Here is a 23,454-nt window from a genome sequence, read left to right as displayed (position 1 = left end):
ACTCTCTCCAGGGTCACAATGTCCTTTTGATATTATATTGGAGTGTGTTTTTTTTTTTTTTTAACCCTAAAACGATCAGGGCCAGCAATCTGAGCCACCAGGCTCCTGTTAAACCTGCTGTCCAGCAATCGCACTTATTGTCGGCGAGCTATCAAACCAGCAACAAGCCGGACCTGTCTGCAATGGTACTTACAGCCTATCAAGCCGGATCTGTCTGCAATGGCACTTGTAATCCATTGATTTTTGAAGCCTACTTTCCAAGTTTTTGTAATTTCTTATAATTATCCCTTGAGAATAGAACAGTTAACCACGGTCTACATTTTTTTACCAGGGTGGCTCCCCTAGACCTTTGCTCTCCCTACATATTAGAGAGGAAAATTAGCCTCATCACACTTCCATGCCTACTGGTAAGGCACCCCACACACGAGGGTTTGCTAGTTTGCTACTATCCATTGCTTTTGCTGTTAGCTTGACAGTGGTAACAGTTGCCCGTCTGTCTTCATGCAGCGGCAGGATGCAATGATGCAGAGGCGACATTTAAATTAGGCACTGGAAGTCAAAAGCATAGTCTGGGGAAAAAATAAATAGGGACTTTTGACAACGTTGCTAGCAAGCATTGAATGGGATTTATAATACTTTTTTGTTCTGCAAAACATCCCCAGGCACCATGTGAAAATGGACCTACTGAAAAGAAGCAGAGCCAAACAAGTAGTATGCCAGGCTTTCACTGAGAAAATGAAACAGCCATAAATTGCTGACTCCATAATCAGGGGAGAGACAGTGAAGCACATTGATTTGAGTTCCTCTGATGCCTGCTTTATTATGAGATGAAGTAGCATACTGGCACTTTGTTTACCTCACAGACCCCACATTATCTCTTCCGTTTGACTCAGATCAAGCCACTTTTTCCAGCCATCTCACTACTATGGCTTTCTGGACCCCTCCTCCAAGCCTCAAGCATTAAACTACCTACATTCACCACTTACCTTCAGCTTTTCGTATTTGTACTGCACTATTAATCATATGTGGTCAATGGCATATGTTCTGTGATGGCCAATCATACATGAGAAAGCAAGAACACATGATCGGTTATTGTATTGAAAAGTAATTATTTAAAACAGACAGCGATTTTTAAATATATATATATATATATATATATATATATATATATATATATATATATATATATATATATATAGACACATTGGAAATAAACTGCACTTGAAACCTAATTGAAGTCCCATTTTGGCCACAAGAACAAAACAAGTATTGAGCAAATCGGAAACGCTGATGACTTGCATCCACAGCTTGCTGTATAGGCCCGGATTATTGTACCTCAGTTTTTCAAAATGGTTAACAAAGTGTTTGCAGGAATGTTGAAATCAGCAGCAGCATCTTTCTTTTTCTTGTACGACGATGCATTATCCATCGCTTTCAACACCTCCACTTTTGTCTGCAAGGATAGAGCATGTTTTTGTGCTGCTTCATGGAAATGGCATTGATGCTTGAGCTGCTTGAACAAAGGTGATTGGTTTTATTTACATTTTTCTTTCCTGGGAGGGGCCCAAAATAAATTTAATCAACAGGAAAAGTGTGATAAGACATAATTTACAAACAGCTACATTTGACCAGGACCATGTAGAAAATTCAAAGTACTATATCAGGATATATATTAAATATTAAATATGATCCAAATAGTTTTAGAAAATAGTTATTTTACATTTGAAAATAGAAGTTATAAACAGAATGATGGCACAGCAATAAATTCAAAATGATATGAACAAACTAGACAAGAAACCATTAGAATAAGATTTGTGGATGACATATTTGACATACGGACACATGGAAGAGAATCTCAAATTTCATAAATTAGCAAATGATATCCACTCTAAAATTTAGGTGGATTTAAGGTGTCATCTGCACATCCTATCTATACTAAAAGAGCATGTATATATGGATAAAATCTGTTCTGATTAAAATGACTACAAAAACAGAGAAAGCAATTAAAAATAAATTAAGAAAAGAGTATATAAAGAAAAAATATTGCAACAGAATTGAGAAGTTTACAAACTCAATAGGAATGAACTACTTGATTAAAAGAAAAGGGAAGCGAGGGTTAAGAGAGTACCATTAATAATAATATAAATTACTACCCAACATTTCAAAAATTGTTTGGAAGCATTTATGTATACTTCATAATTCAGAAAATTTTTTAGCTTTTAGAAGGGATGCACATTTGCACATTTTAGTCCACAGTAAACATAAAGGGATCATAGATACATTAAGGGGCATTGAAACCTGTAAAAGCACATGTAAAGTGTGCAAATATATTGGTAAAGATAAAAGTGAAATCACAGATAAAGAAAAGAAATATTCAGTGTTAAAAAAAAAATGTCATACAAGGATAGCAACCTTGTATATTGTATATTTTGCATAAAAGATAATAAAATAAATTATGTAGGAGAGACAGGTACATCATTATATAAAAGAATACAGAACTACCTATCAAATATAATACAAAATTAAATGAACCAAAAGTTCAGCACTTTTCAAGGAACACCATGGATGACCTAAAGTTTGTGGTTTTAGAAAAAAAAAAAATCAGATAATGTACAGTATAGAATAATAAAAGACAATAAATTGATAAATAGGCTATCATGATGCCTGAAGGTTTAAATAGAAAGGAACAGTAGATAGCTACATCATTAGCTATATAGTGAATGACATCACAAAGACATGAGATTTAAAGAGAAATAAATACATGGTTACCATGGCGTCAAAAGCTTATAAATACCTCCAATGTTTGTTTTCAAAACGCACTTTCCCTTGACAAAGGTATGTTAAACATACCACAAAGTCGGAAAGTTGGCTCTTTATATGTATATATCATGCACTGTATTATTTGTTGTGTTTTTTGTTGCTAAAGTCTGTTGTTGTATAACGTCTGAATGGGTAGACGATAGAATGGAGGAGGAAGGGCTTGGCCGAAGTTAGCACCCTGTATCTTTTCCTGACAGGCCAGTGACAAAAATATCTTTGACATCAGCTGTCCAAATATATCACTGGTTATGCAAGTTATCCCTTCCCACCAGGCGCACATGCTCACATGCTGAGGTTATTGGAGACTGATTATGTTTAAGAGTTTCCCTATCCAGGATTTGAATTTGTGACCTGTTTATAAGGTCAGTGTACTAAGACCTGCAGTTTTTCTCAAAGTCTAGTTTTTCTGCCATGCTTGTATTAAGCTTGGTTTACTATGCTTATTTATTGACGGGACTGAGGGACAATGATACCTGTTGCAGACAAGGCCGAGAAGACGGTAATATGAGCATGGACTTTCGTGGGTTCCATTTTGGATCAACAGGAAGCCTCTGAACAGAGCTCACATGTTCACATTGAACTACATACCACTGTGCAGTTTGATCCAAAATGGAACAAAGAATAAAAATAACCTAACACCTTATTTCTACAAAGCTTTGGTGTATTACTGTACCGGCAGAGCTAAAGAAATGCACAGAAGCACAGGTCTGTGCTGTGAGAACACCCTGAGAACTGGCTGGCGCACATTGAATTGAAGATTGAATCTCTTCTTAACTGCTTTTCTATGCTGGAGCAGAACTACTGCACCCTATGGCTATGGTTCACTATAGTTTCCCTTTCACACAGCTCTGTGTGACGGTTTGGGGGTGTTTTATTGTCCTCAGATTTGACTCCCTCCGTAGTGCACACTTCTATTTATTACTGTAATATAAACAAATAAATGTCATATACAGCATTGCTAAATATATCATCACATATGAAGAGCATCACTTATCAGCCCATGTACTGCAATATACAAAAAAAAGCTATATACGTTAAAAAAAACGAACAACATTTCAACACCCTGCTGTCGGTAATTACTCGGTGGATACATCATTATTTATGTTGTGTCTCAGTTGTGTAATAGGCCTAATTATTTTTGTTTCTCCTCTGGCTCCTTCTAAACACTCTGTGTTAAACAAAAAACACAACGATTAACTTGTATATCGTTTTATGTCGATATTAATAATAATAATAAAAAAAAACATTGTAAAGGTCGTTCTCGTAGGCTCGCCTCACTGCTGTTGTTCAACCGGCCCCCTCCTCCGACGAGCGAATAGCGTGCGGACTTACTGGGGATCCCTGCATCGCACTAGGGCGGCCGTGTCTGTGCTCAGGCCAATGGAAGGCGGGGTTAGTGCGAGGTGCGGAACTTTTGTTGCGGCTACAAGTCTGAGAGAGGAAGGAAAGCGGCCCTGAGGTAAAAAAAAAAAAAAACAACAACAAAGTAAATAAAAGGGAAACCATAACTAAAATATGCAGCTGATTTTTGTCATCAGAGAGAGAGAGAGAGAGAGAGAGATTAAGAAGTGTATTCTGTTTTCGTGACGGGGAACGCCGTGGTGGTGGTGGTGGAGAATATCCGACTCAGACACGTGTTGGGATTTAACTGAGCTGGAGTGAAGAAGCAGGGGCGCCTGTCAGTGTCACACACACACACACACAAACTTTATGAACAGATGCAAATAATTGGATTGTCTTCGCATTTGGATACTATTTAATTTAGCTGTAAAGACGTACGGTATAGTCTTAACAAGGTGCTTAATTTGTTTACATTCGGATAACGTGTTTAAAAACAGGCCGATTTGAGTTTCTGTGCGATTTAAAAGTTATTTAACGGAACAGTACTAGTCATTTTTATGTCTGTAATTATCTACACTTAAATGTATGGCACACTTTTTCTTAAAAGTTGAAAGCCCAAAAATACAGTGGGTAACAGGATACTTCGTTAATATCAAAAATAAAAATTGAATATTTGTAACATTGGAAAATTGTTACTTGGACTGAAAACAATCGTTTATAGGTTACTTATGATCGAGGACAATGTACATAATGATACAGGAAAGTATTGTAACATCTTGTACAGCGTACTTTTTATTTCTAAGTGAAAACTGAATATTAAATACTAGTTTCCATTTAAAGGGAGAACATAAATTGTAAATAAATTATTCTTGTTGGTTTTGAGACCTTTTTTCCGTACTGTGGAGCTGTACAGGTAATCGATTTTAAAAACCAAACATTTGCATTTTCATTCTTTGTTCCTTACAGCAGTCATTTTTATGGGATTTAGTTAAATAACAAAACTAACATTGTAGCTCTTCATCTATTCTAACTAGCAGTAACAATGTTGTGAAGATTGTATTGTGCAATGGTAGACACCCATTTAACCTCGCCGCTTAGATATTGGTTTAATGTGTGATACAAATATGTAAGGGCAGACTTTTAAAAGGGTTTAATATTTTTAAAGTAACTTTAAGAAACGTTTGTACATTTCTGTATTTCTTGCATGTCTACATTATGTTGCATAAATGACACATTTACTGGGTACTAGACTTTCGGGCACAGCATTTATGGTGTGGTTCGGTTACTTTGAATTTGGCATTCCAACCTGCCCATCCCATAAATAAAAAAAAATAAAAACAATAAAAAGGTTCTGCTTGTAGATATTCAAACTAAATGTGACCAAAATGTAACTGGATAGCGACATAAAAAAATGAACATTTCTGTTGCCTTTTTGCCTAATCTCACTAATGCAGTTCTGGCACATGTCATTCCAGCAAACGGGCCTCCCAAACATGATCATTTCACCAAGAGTTTCATAATTTCACAAGTTTATCTAAATACATGTATGCAGAACAGTGTTATTTAGTATGAGTACTTTAGGTTGTCTTTGTAAAGAGATTGTTATACAAGTGAACCAGGAGTTATTTTTTTAAAATCTCCTGCCCCACAAAGTATCAATCAACTTTGAAAAAAAAAAAAAAAAATAATGTAATATGTTGTAATCTACATGATTTTAAGTAGTATGATTGTAAAAGGTTGGGTCAATTATTTTGAAACCTACCCCATTTTCAAGTTTTAATTTGTGAAACAACATGCAGTTGCCATGTGACCATTTTCTGCTGACACCTACTGCACAGCAAAGTATTTGTCAAAGCCTGCAAAATATTTGAATGAAGAACGAAGCTCAAACTAGAATTCAAAGATTGCTAAAACAATGCTCCCCAACTACATTATACTGTAGGCTTTCAACATGGCTAAAAGCATTTTCAAATATTATCAGTTGTGTGTCTCTGTCCTTGTTTACTAAATAAAATAAATTAATTAATGAATTATAAGTTGGCTTTGATACCAACAGTGATTAGTGCAAAGGTCTGGTTCTGATTAGTTGGAGTAATACTGTATGTGAAGTCAGTTTGTATTGTTCTGTATGGTGTCTGAAAGTTTAAAGTTAATACTGTTTCTGTGGATTTTTAGAGAACTAAGCCATAACAAGTCAAGGCTTGATTTAAAGAAGCACTCGGTTTCTGTTGTACTGTGTGTCTAATGTGAAGCCTGTGTTTGATTCCAGTGAAGTGGGCCAAACCCTTTTACTATGGACGGTGACAAGATTGGCAAAGGTAAGGTCCATTTAAAGCTACTGATCTTAAGTATTTTGTTTCTTATATGAGCTGCTGGTTGACCATGATATCGATGTGATAAAGCCCCCTGAAAAGTCTTAGTATCAAATGGTATAGATTCAGTGGCTTGTATCTGATGTATATGATGTCACATTTAGCTTTATACTATTTAATTATTGTTTTATATGATTTAAGCTGATTTTCAAACCACTCACGGTGTGGATATCATCTTGTATTGTACAACACCCTATATAACATATATACATTGTTGATACAGATATGACCACAATGTGTTGACGTTTTGGGCCAAACTGCTTCTTAAGAGCCATTTGTGGGCTTTTTTATGTGCTTATCCATTATAATGTGAATCTCAAACATCTGTGTGGCCAATCTCTACTTCCAATATAAAGTTATGAAATATTCAGATAATTATGGTAACTTTTTTTTTTCTGCACTTGTTTTTGTGCTGATTTTAATCATAAGTTTATCTGTCCTAAAATGCAACATGATGTACGTTGGGCATTCTAATATGTACAGGTTAGTAGAGGTACTGTGTGCCTCATATTCTTAGCACTTTCAGCCCTCTGTAAAAAATTTAATAGTTCACTGCAATATCAGCCCAAGGTTATCAAATCCTGCAAGATGTTTTACAGAGTTTTGATGTTGCAGGTGGGATGCAAATACAGTAAAATATATAAGCAAAAATGATATCTCAGTTGTGCCAGCCAGCTGTCCTAAAGTGCCATATGATATTTTGTATTAGAAAAAACAAAATTAGTATTTAAAGGGCATGAAACTGGACTGGTTGTACTTGTTTGCCAGTTTTACAGAAACCATACTTCCATTGAACTGTGTGGTTTGTTACTCCATGCCAGGGAAAAGTAAACCTCCACTCTGTGTCTTAAAGTGACATAGGTAACACAATATTTCCATGTATTTTCATCACCGTAAACATCCGTTCACTTTATGGGTCTCAGATGTGCAATTTTGGAAGAAACACATGTTTTAGCACATGCTTTGAGTTTAAAACTTATCTAGTACTACACTAGGCTAAAGAAATCTCAGTTTGAAGTAAAATAGCCCCGACTTCTTGGAAGACAAGGCAAGACAACTGAGAACCTTCTTTAACCCAGTGCAGTTACAGATGTCATGTTGTAAAATGAAAATAAATGATTGCTCTAACGTGTTTGTTTGAAACTTACAGTGCCTATAGAAAGTCTACACCCCCTTTCAAAATGTTCACCTTTTGTTTCCTTATAGCCTGGAATTAAAATGCATTAATTGTTTTTTTTCCATTTATCTACACATCTTACCCCACAACTTCCAAGTGAAAAATATTCACGAAATTTGTAGAAAATTCATTAAAAATAAAAACTGAAATAGCTTGGTTGGATAAGTGTCCACCCCCCTTGTAATAACAATCCTAAATTTGCTCAGGTGTAACCAGTCGCCTTCAAAATCACACACCAAGTGGCCTCCACCTGTGTTAAATTGTAGTTTCACATGATTTCAGGATTGATTCAGCAGTTCTTGTAGGTTCCCTTTGCTGTATAGTGCATTTCAAAGCAAAGACTCAACCATGAGCACCAAGGTACTTTCAAAAGAACTACAGGACAAGGTTGTTGAAAGGCACATGGGTATAAAAAAATTATCAAAGGCCTTGAATATCCCTTGGAGCACAGTCAAGATTATTAAAAAGTGGAAGGTGTATGACACCACCAAGACCCTGTCTAGATCAGGCTGTCCCTCCAAACTGAGCAAGAAGGAGACTGATCAGAGAAGCTACCAAGAGGCCAATGGCAGCTTTGCAAGAACTACAGGCTTTTATGGCCAAGACTGGTCAAAGTGTGCATGTGACAACAATATCCCAAGCACTCCACAAATCTGGCCTGTATGGTAGGGTGGCAAGAAAGATGCCATTACTCAAGAAAGCCCACCTTGAATCCCGTTTTGAAGTATGCAAAAAAACACTCGGGAGATTCTGTAGCCATATGACAAAAAGTTGTGGTCTGAAAAAACTAAAATTGAACTTTTTGGCCTTAATGCAAAGCATTATGTTTGGCGCAAACCCAACATAGCACATCACCCAAAGAACACCATCACTACTGTGAAGCATGGTGGTGGCAGCATCATGTTTTAGGGATGTTTCTCATTGGCAGGGACTGGGGCATTTGTCAGGATAGAAGGGAAAATGAATGGAGCAATGTACAGAGAAGTCCTTGAGGAAAGCCTGCTGCCCTCTGCAAGAAAGCTGAAACTGGGATGGAAGTTCACCGTTCAGCATGACAATGAAGCACACAGCCAAAGCTACACTGGGGTGGCTAAGGAACAAAAAAGTAAATGTTCTTGAGCGGCCCAGTCAGAGCCCCGACCTAAATCCAATCGAAAATTTGTGGCGTGACTTGAAGATTGCTGTCCATCAATGCTCCCCAAGGAATTTGACAGAGCTTGAACAGTTTTGTAAAGAAGAATGGTCAAATATTGCCAAATCTAGGTGTGCAAAGTTGGTAGAGACCTATCCCAACAGACTCACAGCTGTAATTGCTGCCAAAGGTGCTTCCACGAAATATTAACTCAGGGGCTGTAAACTTATCCAGTTATGATCTTTCAGTTTTGTATTTTTAATATGTATATGTTTTTTCTCAATAAAAACTTTTTTCCCCTGAACAGTGTGGAGTATGATGTGTAGATAAGTAGAAAAAATCCTCATTTTTAAATGCATGAAACTCAAAGGCACTGACAGAACAAAATGTGAAAAAAGTTCAAGGGGGTGTAGACTTTCTATAAGCACTGTATATAGTGAATAAGAGTGCATGGCAGGTTAGATTTTGTTTCTGTGCTGCAACCAGAATCATAGTGCTCAGCTTTAATAATATGCAAAAGTGTTGGATTCTGTTTAATTTCTTAAACTTCAGATTTATTAACATTTTGTTGAATGTTTGTAACTAGTCCTAACACCCCATGATGAAAAGCCCTTCAATAGATGTTCCTTTTATACATTGCTACAACATGTATTACCAGCTCTCCAGATCAGGTTTTGGGTCCTTGAGTAATTTACTCTTAAATTTAAACCTTTAAGAACCAAGCGTTTTTCAGTGATATGCTCCTTCAGGGACAGTTGTTTGTTGGCTGTATTTTATTTATTTATTTATTTATTTATTTTTAAAATTTGTAATTGCCAATAATTTTTTAAATTTTATTCCCAATTTGGTAAGCTCAATTTATTGTTTTTTCCAACCCGGCTCACCGCTTCCACCTCTGCGCTGACTCGAGAGGGACGAAGGTGGACACATGCGTCCTCCAGAATGTGTGCTGTCAGCCATCTGCTTCTTTTCACTCTGCATGCCCGCCATGCAGTTATCTCAGAGCTAGTGTCGGAGGACCACGCGACTCTGGGCAACTTACAGGCAGGCCCACAGGCCCGCAGGCCCGCAGGCACCCAGCCAATCTACAGGTGTTGCTGGTGCGTGATGAGCCGAGGACACCCTGGCTGAACTTAGCCCCCTCTCCAGAAATATTTTTTAAAACTGCACTAATTCAAATAAAGAAACGATAATATTGTATTCCTTATTGATAGCCTGGCAATAGCAATATAAAGGATCCTGACTCTCTGCAAATACAGATTTATATTCCAGAAATTCAGGTGACAAATAGGTAAATTGGTATATTAGGTTGAGGGGGACTAAGACGGCGCTGAGAAATCCTGAAGATCAAGAATCCGATTGTTGTTCACCAAAACGTTGCAAACTCAAGCTGTGCAGAAAAATTTGCAATGCGTATTCCTTAACCCTTTGCAGTCCATTTATCGGGCGCGTCAGGTCCAATTTATTTTCACGCACTGTTTATTTTACACGCACTGTTTAAAATATTTTTTTCAAAGTAAAATGGGTTTAAAAGGCATTGCATGGCAAAACGACATCAGTACTGCATCTCCAGCCAAGCCCGGACTGGAAAGGGAAAAGTGTAATGTCGGACCTGGTCCGACATAGGACCACAAAGGGCTAAGCATTACTTTTAAATTTCATACGTAATTCATATTTTTTCAAGACATAAAACACTCAGTATGTAGCTTATCTGGAGCGCTGTGTATTACATAAAATGTGTTTAAGAGAATTGACTGCCATTGATCTAATATATAAAGTTTGTTCCTCCTCCCACACACACACCCATTCTGCAGTGGATCAGGTCATGCAGAATCCACAGGCCATGGCTGCTGTTCAGGAGCGACTTGAAAGTGCATCACATGCTCCATCCACCATCATGGATAGGTAAGAAATGAACTCTATCTACTCATTTTAGCTCAACTAGAGTCCAATGTCCTGTTTGCTGCGTTGGGTTTTAAATCCAGGACATTTTTAGTACTCGAGTCTTCTAGTGAAAAGAAGTATGTAGGTTCCCCATTAAGCAAATACCATTACCGAGCCTTGGACTTGAATAAAATTCGGTCCTATTCGTCGTTTATTTGATATTTTTAGTAATTGTTATACACGTTTTAATGCTAGATCACCAACTAGAAGAAATGTTTTAGGTGTACCTTTGTGATCCCAACATTAAGAATGTTACACAGTCTCTGGGATGGATAGACTTGTTGAAGTCACTGAGATTTTTTTTAATTTGCTGTGTCCATTCCCTCTGCTTAAAAGCAAGTCATTCCAACCCTATTCCAATTTAATTGAGCAAGTGCAGTATTTTGTAATGTAGCTAATTTGGTGATATATTCTAACAAACATTGTGCACTGTTCGTAACCATCTGACAGTCTATTTTCTGACTTTGGGTTCCATTCCAGTGCTACATTAATCCCACTAGAACGAATGGTCATCTGATTTTGCTGAAGTTTGGCTATTTCCAAAGTTGGGAACATGTTGTGCAAGCAAATGATAAAACTTTTAAAGAACACCAACTTTAAAAACAGCCCTTCAGAACCAGGGTTGAGTTGAACTGATCTATAGCATTTCATTTGAAGTGAGGAAGAAAAAAATATTCACAGCACGGTGAAAGTGGGGCAGTAATGTCAATAAAGCTAAATATATATTTCAAAGCATTTGTTAGCACTTATTTTAATGTTGCAGCGATACGAGATTTTTCACATCACGGTACAAGTGGAACAGAAAATGATGATATCCCGGTGTTAGCACGATAAATGATCATCAGGATCTAGAGTAATTTTTTTCAGGTAATTTTAAAGAAAGGAACAGTTGTATTAATGTTAATAATAACAGTATATAATAGAATTTCAAGGAAAATAAATATATTTCACTGAATAAGCCTAGAGTTTTATGGGGTGTTAAATGAAACTTCTCACTACACAAGGTAAATGCTCTTCATTATGTGTAGGCTACTTACATGTTTTAAAACTCTAAACTTAAAGCATGTATTTTTTTTTATGTAACTCAGGCCTACCTTGTAGCGGGGATTAAATGCGTGTAGCATGTGCTGTTTCAAGCCAGTGTCCAGTGGCTTTTCGAAGCTATGTAGCCTCAGCACTGTCGATATCATACACTTTTTGTATCCCAAAAGCTGCTGTGATTTCAGACTGATTTACTGTGGCAATGGCACTGGTTTGTTTCTTAGATTGAAATTGTTGTTTCTAAGTTTCAACATGAAGTTGGGGGGTGCCAGACGCACAGATGGCTAAATAAATTAGAAGTGCTGCCACTCGAACACAAACGTTTTACATGCTATACAGTAAGTGTTTGGATTTTTCTCTCGTTGGTCGATTTTTTGCAATTCCAAAGTAGTCCCAAATACAGAATGTGTTTTTTTTCTTAAGGTCTAAATTCTGTGTTTCATCCTCGTAGCGCTGGTTCTCCCTAGTGTCAGTGCCTCGTTGCACAGACTATGCTTGTGTTATACAGACAGGAAGTCATACGTAAGCCTTTCACATTGTTTAACTGACAAATAAGGAAGGTTTCCAAATATGGATTACTTTATTATGCAACATATCTCTGACTTAATAACATTATCCATGCCATTATCCAGTAATATAGCTGTAATTGATTTGACAAGTGATAACAATTTGTGTATCGCAATATAACTGTATACTGTAAAACTTTAAATAAATGCCCTGGTGTTTATTTACAATATTTGCCAGTAGCCCTAGTGCCTGTTTATTATAAAATCAAATACTTCAGATGCAGTCATGAAAAAGCTGCCTGCACACAACCTTATAGAAATGACATAAGTAAATTACAACATTCCAGCAACATCATTAAAGGTTGTGTCAGTGGGTAATAAGTTTGTATTGTAATAATAATAATAAAAACAGTAAAATTCACTAAAGCCAGCCTTGTAAATATCGGCACACAAGCGCGCATTAAGGTAGGCTTGCAGCACAATAAAAAACAACCATGGCTTTAAAATTAATAAAAGCAATAATTATCTTAACACATATTTATTGTTTACCCTCAAAACGTGTACATTGGTAAGCATGGACAATCGATGAAAAATTAACCATCAATGAACCCGAATTGCAAAACAACCGCATGAAATACTGTGTTAATACGAAAAGTAAGTTCATACTGTTGGCTCACAACACTCAGAAATGCTTCAAACTGTTTAAAGATTAACAATAAAATCAATACAAGTACCAGTTTTATCAAAAAAATTAAGCTTAATTTGTTTTTATAATGTGTACATTGAATAAGGAAAATGCTGGAAAAGGAGCAAAATATGAATATTCATTGCAAGACTCCAATGCACAGAATACTGTTAATAAAAAAAATAAAAAAAAAACACATGCAAATACACTAAAGCAACCCTGTTAATATCAGAAAATAAGTTTGTAGTTTACTTTCAGCACGCTCAAAAAAAGCTTCAAGCTGTTTTTAAAACGAATAACATCCATAAAAAGAACTGTATGCATTGCGTGAACCTTTTAAAATAAATTAAATTCAGTTTTCTTATTCATCCTGAGCCTCAAATTGGTAAGCTCGCTGTACAGCCATGTGTGTGTATTGGCTGGAACGTTCAGTATGACGCACATTATATTATTATTGATAACCCGGCGTTTAAAAGAGACCTGATGTCTCTTGATCATATTTTCTAGCAGCCCCGGCGCTTATTAGAGACCCAGCAAGTATTGGAGACCGGCGATTATTTGAAGTTTTACTGTAACTGGTGTATCACTGCAACCCTAACTCATTTACTGTGTGACCGTCAACACTTGCATAGGCATTTCTTTATAAACCATTGGCATAATTTATATCTAATTTATTTTACATAATTGTCATTTGTTCTTCTTTTACATAGCCCTTATATGAAAATATTTATTACATCTTTAGATACTGTAATAGGTTATTACAATATGAAGAAAATGATTGTTAAATTCAATATTGATCTAAAGTAAGATTTCTTGTGCTGCTTACCAGGCTTTTACCATGAGCCTATCATTTCACGCTTGTGTGATTTTCATGGGAGTGCAGCATTTAACATGTGTTGTTTTTCTGTGTTCCTTACAGTATGCCAAAACAGGTTAAGAGACGAGTTAACGCCTTAAAGCAGCTGCAGGTTAAATGTGCACACATAGAAGCCAAATTTTATGAGGAAGTCCATGAACTAGAAAGGAAATATGCGGTCATGTACCAACCACTGTTTGACAAGGTAGGACATAAAGCCTAGACCTCTTTAATATGGTTTGTGTGTGTTTGCTTACCTATTTGCAGTGTATGAAATTTAACACCGGCCATGCAGCAATTGCCGTGGCTGCACTTATCAATTGCCGCAATGTCCCTCAAGGTGCATAAGCAGTGTTTTGTTTTTGAGTGTGATGTACATTTAGAGATCAAGTCCTGACTTATGATAAAAAAAAACAAAAAAAAAAACGTGGCAGTACCTTGTTGGTTACCGCATTCAAAATGTATCAACACTAAAATACTAAGTATAGGTTAAATCAAAAGACAAGGTAAACTGTGGGCAACCACTTTTAATGAAAGTTGTGTATTTCAGCATAACGAAGCATGTTTAGTTTCAAGGACTGATAACGAGTGGGGAGAGAGAGGCGCAGGTGGCGGTAGTGGCAGCTGTTGCTGGTGCTCCTGACTGTCGGCTTCAAAAAAAATATATAGCTAGAAGAAAATCTTGAGTCCCAATCAAATCCTCAGGTGCCCATTGTGGGCAACTATGCATGTGAACCACTATTCTGTTACTCTGCTTGAATCCACATTCAGTGATATTGCTGATCATCTTGCCCAGTAGGAATGTATGGTGGAATTTCTTTTCTACATATGTATAACTCCGCCTTTATGGGACATGACATGAATAGGTGAGGGTAGACATCTTTTGGAGCAAATTATTTAAAATGTGCTGTGTCCAGCCCCTCTGATTATCAGCAAGCTAAAGGGGGATAAAATAAATGCTGTTCCAATGCTAGTGTAGTTTAAATTATGAAGGGCTGTACTTTATCCAATATAGCTAATTTTAACAAACTGTGCACTGTTCGTAACCTTCTGACAGTCACTTTTCTGACTTTGGGTTCCATTCCAGTGCTACATTAATCCCACAAGAATTTAAGGCCACCTGCTTTTTTAAGTTTGGCTGCTTTCAACGTTGGGAACATTTTGTGCAAGCAAAATATATTGCTTTTTTTAAAACAAAGTATTAATTATCTCTTGAAGTTTTTTTTTATTTTAACAACATGGACAAAATGCTTCACTGCCACAAAGCATGCAAGTAACAAATATAAAACAAAATCAGAACAGCCTTTGTTTATTTATTTGATGACCATTCTGTTTGTTTCCCAGAGACGTGAAATAGTTACCGGTAGTATTGAGCCTACAGATGAGGAGTGTGAGTGGCACAGTGAAGAAGAGGAGGATGAGTTAGCTGTAAGTATAATCCAAGTTTTAGTTTCTGCATTTCAACTTATGCTCTTTTTCTTTCTTTTGTTCTCTCCTCTCTCTCTCTCTCTGTGTCCTCTCCTACACATCTTCTGTGTACAGCCATGTACTGCTTTTAAAAGTCCCATAATTATTCACAGCAGTTCTCAATGAAACAATGAATTATAAACTTGAAAAAAGTTTTTATTGAGAAAAAAATTATATATTAAAAAAATACAGCTGTGAGTCTGTTGGGATAGGTCAACTTTGCACACCTAGATTTGACCATTCTTTACAAAACTGTTCAAGCTCTGTCAAGTTCCTTGGGGAGCATTGATGGACAGCAATCTTCAAGTCATGCCACAAATTTGATTGGATTTAGGTCGGGGCTCTGACTGGGCCACTCAAGGACATTTACCTTTTTGTTTCTTAGCCACTCCAGTGTAGCTTTGGCTGTGTGCTTTGGGTCGTTATCATGCTGAAACGTGAATTTCCGTCCCAGTTTCAGCTTTCTTGCAGAGGGCAACAGGTTTTCCTCAAGGACTTCTCTACTTTGCTCCATTCATTTTCCGTTCTATCTGGACAAGTGCCCCAGTCCCTGCTGAAGAGAAACATCCCCATAAAATGATGCTGCCAACACCATGCTTCACAGTAGGGATGGTGTTCTTTGGGTGATGCGCTGTGTTTTTGCATACTTTGAATGGGATTCAAGGTGGGCTTTCTTGAGTAATGGCTTCCATCTTGCCACCCTACCATATAGGCCAGATTTATGGAGTGCTTGGGATATTGTTGTCACATGCACACTTTGACCAGTCTTGGCCATAAAAGCCTGTAGCTCTTGCAAAGTTGCTGTAGACCTCTTGGTAGCTTCTCTGATCAGTCTCCTCCTTGCTCAGTCATCCAGTTTGGAGGGATGGCCTGATCTAGGCAGGGTCTTGGTGGTGCCATACACCTTGCACTTTTTAATAATCATCTTGACCGAGCTCCAAGGGATATTTTTTTATACCCATTCCCTGATCGGTGCCTTTCAACAACTTTGTCCCGTAGTTCTTTTGAAAGTGCCTTGGTTCTCATGGCTGAGTCTTTGTTTTGAAATGCACTACCCAGCAGAGGGAACCTACAGGAACTGCTGAATTTATCCTGAAATCATGTGAATCGCTACAGTTTAACACAGGTGGAGGGCACTTAACTTGGTGTGTGATTTTTTGAAGGCGATTGGTTATACCTGAGCTATTTTACAATTGCTATTACAAGGGGGGGTAGACACTTGGAAGTTGTGGGGTAAGATGTGTAGATAAATTCCAGGCTATAAGGCAACAAAAGGTGACAATTTTGAAAGGGGGTGTAGTCTTTCTGTAGGCACTGTGTGTGTGTATGTAAATATGTAGATTGTATTAAGGAAACTCTGATTCTGTTTTTACTTATGATTTCCCCTTGTTTAGTTATGTGTTCTACTGTGCTGCACTTAGTAACTAGGCAACCAACCCATGCCTCTAAAATTAAAACCACAAGATTTTAAATTCGCTTTAGTGAGAACAACCACTGTCTGCTGCAGCTACTGTGCTTAATATGGCAGAGAGAAATGAAAAGTTCAACTTTTATTGACTGTGACACAATTAACTGGAATGTGTTTGTTTTATGAATACTGCATAGAAGAAAGCATTGTTTTCAGTTAGTTTTTGTTAATTTTCCCGTATTTGAACAAATGCGGTTTCTTGATTTTAAACGTCATAAAAAACACTGTACTCAAGTTTATCTGTTTCCACTCTGATTACTTAACAATCCTCTTGCTGTGTGATGGAGACAAACAGAAAAAAAAAATACTTAAGTTCAGGTGTTGATAAGATACCGTTGATAAGAACCGTTATAAACAGTACTATTTTTGTAATGGCCAGAAGTTTTACTAGGCTGTCGTCTGCGATGGCATTTTAATTTTATTTACACGTTGGCATGCCAGGCTTTAAATTGTTGCAGTTAAGCAAATTTAAACAGTGACCTCGTTCTTGATTTTTCTTCTATTTCCTCAGTAAGGGCTGGAGATCATGCCTGGTATTGAGCACTTACTTTATTAATTTAAGTTTAAAGATTCCTAAAGTTCTGTAATGTGTCAAAGTTGTGCTAAATTGTATTAATTTCAAAGTTTGGTATATGGGAATGTAATTTTTGTAATTTTTATATATATATATATATAATGTTTTCACAATGGCAGAGATGTATGTTGCTTTCATTATAACATTCTGATTACACACTCACAGTGGCTAAATTACCTCCAAAACCTTCATGCAAACTAAAAGATAGTTTGTGGTGTCTGTAAGCTGTAATCAGTCTACTTTCTGATATTGGCTTCCATTCCAGTGCAACATCAACCCACTGAAACATTAGATTGCCATTTTGTTTGCTTGCGTCTCTGTTCTGTCGCAGGGAACATTGTAACTTTGTATCTTTCAACACTATCCAAAATGCTAAGTGTTTTTAGTTTATATTTGTTTGGTACATACACAATTTTCTGTGCACTGTTAGGGCCTCCTACCCACAATTATTAGTAGAACACACAGTTTATGACCAATGCTGGAGGTGAACAACTTTTGAATAAATACCTGCTTAAAAAAACAGACCCATTTATCCCAGCATTCTGCTCTTTCTATCCCAGGAAGATATGAAAAAGAAAGCAACAGTAGAGGAAAATAAAGAAGATGCGGTACCAGAGGAAGAGCTTAAAGGAATCCCAGGGTTCTGGGTGACGATATTCCGGAACGTAGATATGCTAAGCGACTTGGTACATGTAAGAACCAACACTTGATAACTTGTTTTCTTTTTTCTGTTTACAACAAATTGAAGGATACTTCTTTTAACCCTTTTATCTGTATCCAGGCAAAATATTTTGGTCACTTACAATACTTAAGCACAGCATATCCTAGCCTTAATTTAAAATTTTTAATTGATTTTATAACAAAGGTATTGCCTTTGCAGAGAAATACAAGTGAAATTCTGTTGTCTTTTTACCTATTTGGCAGACTGGTAGCCCTTTTAAGGCTGTAATATTACATTCAAGCGTTATATAGATTATCTTTTGAACTAAGTGCATTGAGTTTATGACAGTAAATGTGAAGATAAACATATTTTTGGTCTTAAATGAATAAAGAAAATATATTGCTGATAATTATTATTAATTTTAATGAACACATTCTATACTGGTGTCACGGGAAATAAGTTAGCTGTGAAATAAGTTATCGTTTGCCTTTTTGAGCCTTTTTGTGCACGGGCAAATGTTAGAACTTAAAGGCAAGGTTCTGTGGAGATTTATCCAAGATTTTATAGATGCCATTTGTAGTTTTGTACGAAACGAAAACAGGTATTGCAGACCGTATTTTTTTTTGTTTAAAAATGACGTTTGACATCATGTTTATCAAAGTGTATTGCAGACATTATTTTTCTGTTTAAAAAAGTAACATTTGTCGTCTTATTTATCGAAGTGTAAATATGTTTTTAAGTTTTAATTTATTTTTTTAAGTAAAGCGCTCACTCTGTTTGGATGTGCAGTGTGGTTTTTAGCAAAAATAAACGTTTTAAAAACATTATTTTGTCAGTATAATTTATGTTTATGCAGAGTTAAAATCACTACTTGCCAAATGTTTATTTCCTTTCAAAAATTGTGTCATCATACTGTGGCGTAAGCAAATATAAGCGTTTATTCGATGTAGGCTCAAGTTTAACGAAGTTATTATTTTCACGGTAAAATGCTTGGTGGTTTGTATATTTTTTTTAATAAATGTTTTGGGGAAGTGGGTACAAACACTTTTATTGATACAGAGAATACTGTTTTTGACGTTTGAATCAAGTCTACGTGTGGGAATATCTAAACCTGTTTTTAATGTATACTGTAAACGTATACGTTTAGTGAAAGATGGTGTTTTAAGAGATATATAGATAGACCATTTGAGAAATGCACAAAATGATTGGCTTCCTGTACATGCTTTCATACAATTATATGAAGAAACACACGCAGACTTCATATATATGGACGTACACACACACACACACACACACACACACACCCCTGTATTATGAATTATAAATTAGAGTGCAGTACTTACAGATCAATGCTTGCAATGCGGTCTGGTTTTGTTTTTTGTATATTTTATAAAAATTAATTGTTTTAGATTTTGCGCCTTTTTTGGGGTGGCCCTGGGCAGTATACATTATAGAGGGGAAGGGTTTGTGACTTTTCAGCTGTAATAATCTAATTGCACATAAAAATAGATCTTAATGCTTAATTGTTTCTGATATGTCGTAACCAATATACAGAATATCGTATTTATTTCTCTTTCGGTAATATTTGTACAAAGAAAACCTATAATGTAAATATCTGGTGATTACAAACTTAAAATGACAACTCTGATGGTTTAAGCTGGGAATGTTAAATAATAGAGATTGTAATATTATTTAAAGTGTTATAACAATTTAACACAAATATAATTGCACAAAAATAAATCGCACCACCATGTCTTTGTAGTAGCTTAAACTTAACCGCTATTATTAAATAAAACACAACATGATACAATAAAGTGTTATTAATATTATAACAATGTGTTTTTGATTTTAACCACACACAGCGCAGCTTTAATAAAGATCCTGACAACATTTTTAAAAGTAAAACAATTTTCTGAATTCAAGTTGGCAGACAGAAAATGGAGACGGCTTAACCTTGCCTTTTTAAATTCTAAAATTTGCGCATGCGCAGAAAGGCTCAAAAAGGCAAACGCTAACTTATTTCACGGCTAACTTATTTCCTGTGACACAGGTACTGTGAAATATATTTTAGCTGATGCATTTTAATGTAGCATATCTTAAATAAATCTTAAATACTGTAAACCACACCTTCCTAGTGTTACTACTATAATGCACAGGACATCAGTTGGAAATAATATGGCATTATTAGAAAAAATAAATACGTGTGATCCCATGTCTGTTTCGCGTTTAAATTTGAAAAACAAGTCATAGAGAACATGTTTCGATGCATTCCACACACACACACACACACACACACCTTGTCATGAGCCTCAGTAATATGTAAATGAGTGAGTGTTATACTACGGAAACTGCAGCACCTAATCTTCTTGAGATTCTAAGCAGAGGTAGATTTTAATAATCTTGGCTCGAATAACCAAACATAGACAAGTTTTAATTAATGGTTTAAAAAATGAACCTTTTGTTTTAATTTTAATCTTTTCTTGAACTACTAGCAACTTAAATTGACACAAACAACAACCTTGCACTGTTTGTAACCTGTGATCAGCCCCTTTTCTGATTGTGGGTTCCATTCCAGTGCTACATTAACTCATCTAGAACAAGTGGTTGGCTGCTGGTGCAGTCTGTCTGTTCTGTACTTAGATATGTAAGCTGTTTAGGTTATTTTAAAAGGATATACTTTAAGCAAAACATTTGTATATATGTCAAGATTTGTTGCTACTGCATTATACCGATGTGAACATTGTAAAAATTGACCCATTCAGAATGCAGACGATTTGTGAAATAATGCAAAAATCAATTCTTGCATGTAGGTAAAATGTTTGTTTTGGGACCATATACTCTGGCTTAATTTACTTTTCATCTCCCCATCTTAATCTAGGAGCACGACGAGCCAATCCTGAATCACTTACAGGACATCAAAGTTAAGTTCTCTGATCCTGGACAACCATTGGTTCGTATTTCCTCGCCCAGTTTAAATTATGTTTGAGGAGCTTTATTTAAATTGGCTTTTGGTGCCGTTTGCACTGGTTGTAACAATCTTGTCGACTTGTTTTAGTTTAAGATGTTTACTTTGCACCGTTCGTAACCTGTGATCAGTCTGCTTTCTGACACTGGGTTCCATTCCAGTGCTAAATTAACCCCACTGAAACTGGAAACTGCTTTTTGTTTGGAGTCTTTCTGTTCTATCTTTGGGAACACAGTAACACATTCATTAGACGTTAACCAGAACTGAAACTGTTTTTTTAAGCTTTGAAATATTAATGAAGATAAACAAAATAAATTGTTCTTGCTTGTTGTCTAACAGAGTTTCACGTTAGAGTTCCACTTTGAGCCCAATGACTTCTTCAGCAATGCTGTCCTAACAAAAGTCTACAAGATGAAGTCAGAACCAGACCAGGCAGACCCTTTCTCTTTTGAAGGGCCTGAAATTGTTGACTGTGAAGGGTGAGTGGACATTTGGTTTGTTTTTTCTTTTAGGATTCTTTATGAATATTCTCTATTGCAGCATGGAAAGTGTGTTTTTTTCCCTGCATTGTTCGTAACCTGTTGCAAGTTGCCCCTCCTATCAGCTTTCCATTGCCATGCAAAATTAAATCAAATTATAGGCTACTGCTTTGTTACAGTATTTAGTATTAAAGGTGTATTTAGAAAGAAGCTGACAGTATCAGGTGATATTAAATATTACTGTTGTCAAAGACCTTTCTCTCTTCAAATATGCACATGACACAGTCTAGATCTGCAGTAGGTTGTGGGGGGAATGTAAGCATACCCTTCACTAATGGCAGCCATATTGTGTTCATGTGACTTATTTCCAGATGTTGTAGACCAAAACACTATGCACTTCTAACTGCCTGGGTTTGTGATTTAATGTTACTTTTAAAGAAGTTCATTGTTTCATCCTTTTTTAAACCAGGTGTTTAATTGACTGGAAGAAAGGCAAAAACGTCACTGTAAAAACAATCAAAAAGAAGCAGAAGCACAAGGGCCGTGGCACAATGAGGACAATCACGAAACAAGTACCCAATGACTCTTTCTTCAACTTCTTCAACCCTATCAAAGGTAAGCAGCATTTTTATATATATATATATATATATATTATAAAAGATGTTTTAATAGTATTCTATACCTACTTTGTTACAAAATGTGTGCATTGTCTTACTATTGCTTTTCTGTGTGGCATTTCAGACTTAGCTGTCTCTAGATCTGAGTTGTCAAGTAATTTGCATAGCTTCACATAGTGAGTGGATTAGCTGGGGTTTTTAATCCAGGATCTCGATGCACTTTGTCCTGTAAAATGTATTTGAATTTGTCCTTTATTACTTTTGAGCAAGTAAGGCTGTAAAACTCTGATGCTGATAGCTGAACTATCAACCACAAGAAGACCCCTTTTCACAAACATGTATATCAACTATGACTACTAAAAAAAACAATGCCCTAATAATGGAGAAAATACTCCTTCACGAATGTCTGACTAAAACTGACATTTTCACCACAAGGTGGAGCTATACAGTCAATTTACTCGCAAAACTGTTTGAGTAGTTTTCATCTGACAGCAATAACTTGTGGCAAGACATATTTTAACCACCCAGAAATGCAGTAAGATATCTTAGCACACATCCTGTCGTGAGTTATTGCTTACATATGAAAACTAATCAAACGGTTTTGTGAGTAATTAAAATTGATGCTTGAAATCAGTTTCTCTAGTACAATAATCAAGCTCTGCACCTATGTTTTTTATTCCTACAAACACGCTGCCTGAGTCTCTTCTCAACCTTAGTTTAACTTCTCCAGATGATTAGGGATGCTGTCATTTTGGTGAACAAAACTGCTCTTTGTATTATAATACACTGATGTCTGCAATTACTACAGCATAATTACGTTTATTTATATTCTTAAAAATATCAATTTTTTTTGGGGGGGGGGGGGGGGGGGGGGTGGCTATATTAACAAACATACAAGGACTGTAAGATCCAGCGCAAAAATTGTACCGATCTCCACTCCAATTTCCAGTGCTTTACAGGACCGGTCGCGGTCGCCGAGATCTAAGAGATTGAGATGATTTTATTTATATATATATATATTCCCAAGGAAGTTGATTATAGTTACATTTCTTTTGATTCTATTTCATTTTTTAATTGTTCGACTATAATGCTACTATTGCAAAGCAGTCTGATCCATTCCTAATTTTATTGTGAGTTTAATTAGACCCTGGTCTGTCAAATCGGCTGTCTTGCCCATGGAGGCTGACTTGCCAACAGGGACATGTAACTTTTTACAGCATACATGTTGGTGAGGCCATTTGCAAAACAAATTATTTTGTGAGTGAGAGCGACCCGTGAATGAAAGTGTGTACTGTACATACTCCAAGTTCGTTTGTTTTAGTACTATTGTCACAAGAGCAGTAGGTGGC

At 36.3% G+C, this 23,454-nt stretch overlaps 1 protein-coding gene and 3 non-coding genes across 5 annotated transcripts in view; all 4 read left to right on the top strand.

The window, feature by feature from the left end:
• The first annotated feature begins 4,188 nt into the window (after positions 1-4,188).
• Positions 4,189-23,454, top strand: part of LOC121329773 (nucleosome assembly protein 1-like 4) — a 29,810-nt gene continuing 10,544 nt past the window's right edge. For both annotated transcript variants that reach the window (XM_041275556.1, XM_041275555.1), the window contains exons 1-9: positions 4,189-4,279; positions 6,431-6,479; positions 10,657-10,747; positions 13,938-14,079; positions 15,219-15,302; positions 17,944-18,075; positions 20,923-20,994; positions 21,349-21,488; positions 21,958-22,103. In XM_041275556.1, coding sequence (XP_041131490.1) covers positions 6,455-6,479; positions 10,657-10,747; positions 13,938-14,079; positions 15,219-15,302; positions 17,944-18,075; positions 20,923-20,994; positions 21,349-21,488; positions 21,958-22,103 — 832 coding nt within the window. In that variant the 5' untranslated portion in view covers positions 4,189-4,279; positions 6,431-6,454. The remainder of the gene's footprint in view (positions 4,280-6,430; positions 6,480-10,656; positions 10,748-13,937; positions 14,080-15,218; positions 15,303-17,943; positions 18,076-20,922; positions 20,995-21,348; positions 21,489-21,957; positions 22,104-23,454) is intronic.
• On the top strand, positions 14,906-15,036 carry LOC121330432. Its single transcript, XR_005951862.1, has one exon. It is a non-coding gene; the product is annotated as a small nucleolar RNA SNORA54 (small nucleolar RNA).
• Positions 20,564-20,692, top strand: LOC121330433. The gene has a single exon (XR_005951863.1). It is a non-coding gene; the product is annotated as a small nucleolar RNA SNORA54 (small nucleolar RNA).
• On the top strand, positions 21,115-21,244 carry LOC121330431. Its single transcript, XR_005951861.1, has one exon. It is a non-coding gene; the product is annotated as a small nucleolar RNA SNORA54 (small nucleolar RNA).

This window comes from Polyodon spathula, chromosome 17, assembly GCF_017654505.1.
Source record: "Polyodon spathula isolate WHYD16114869_AA chromosome 17, ASM1765450v1, whole genome shotgun sequence".
NCBI classification, from domain to species: Eukaryota; Metazoa; Chordata; class Actinopteri; order Acipenseriformes; family Polyodontidae; genus Polyodon; species Polyodon spathula.
Note: the sequence above shows the minus strand (reverse complement) of the source record. Positions and strands in the feature narration are given on the sequence as shown.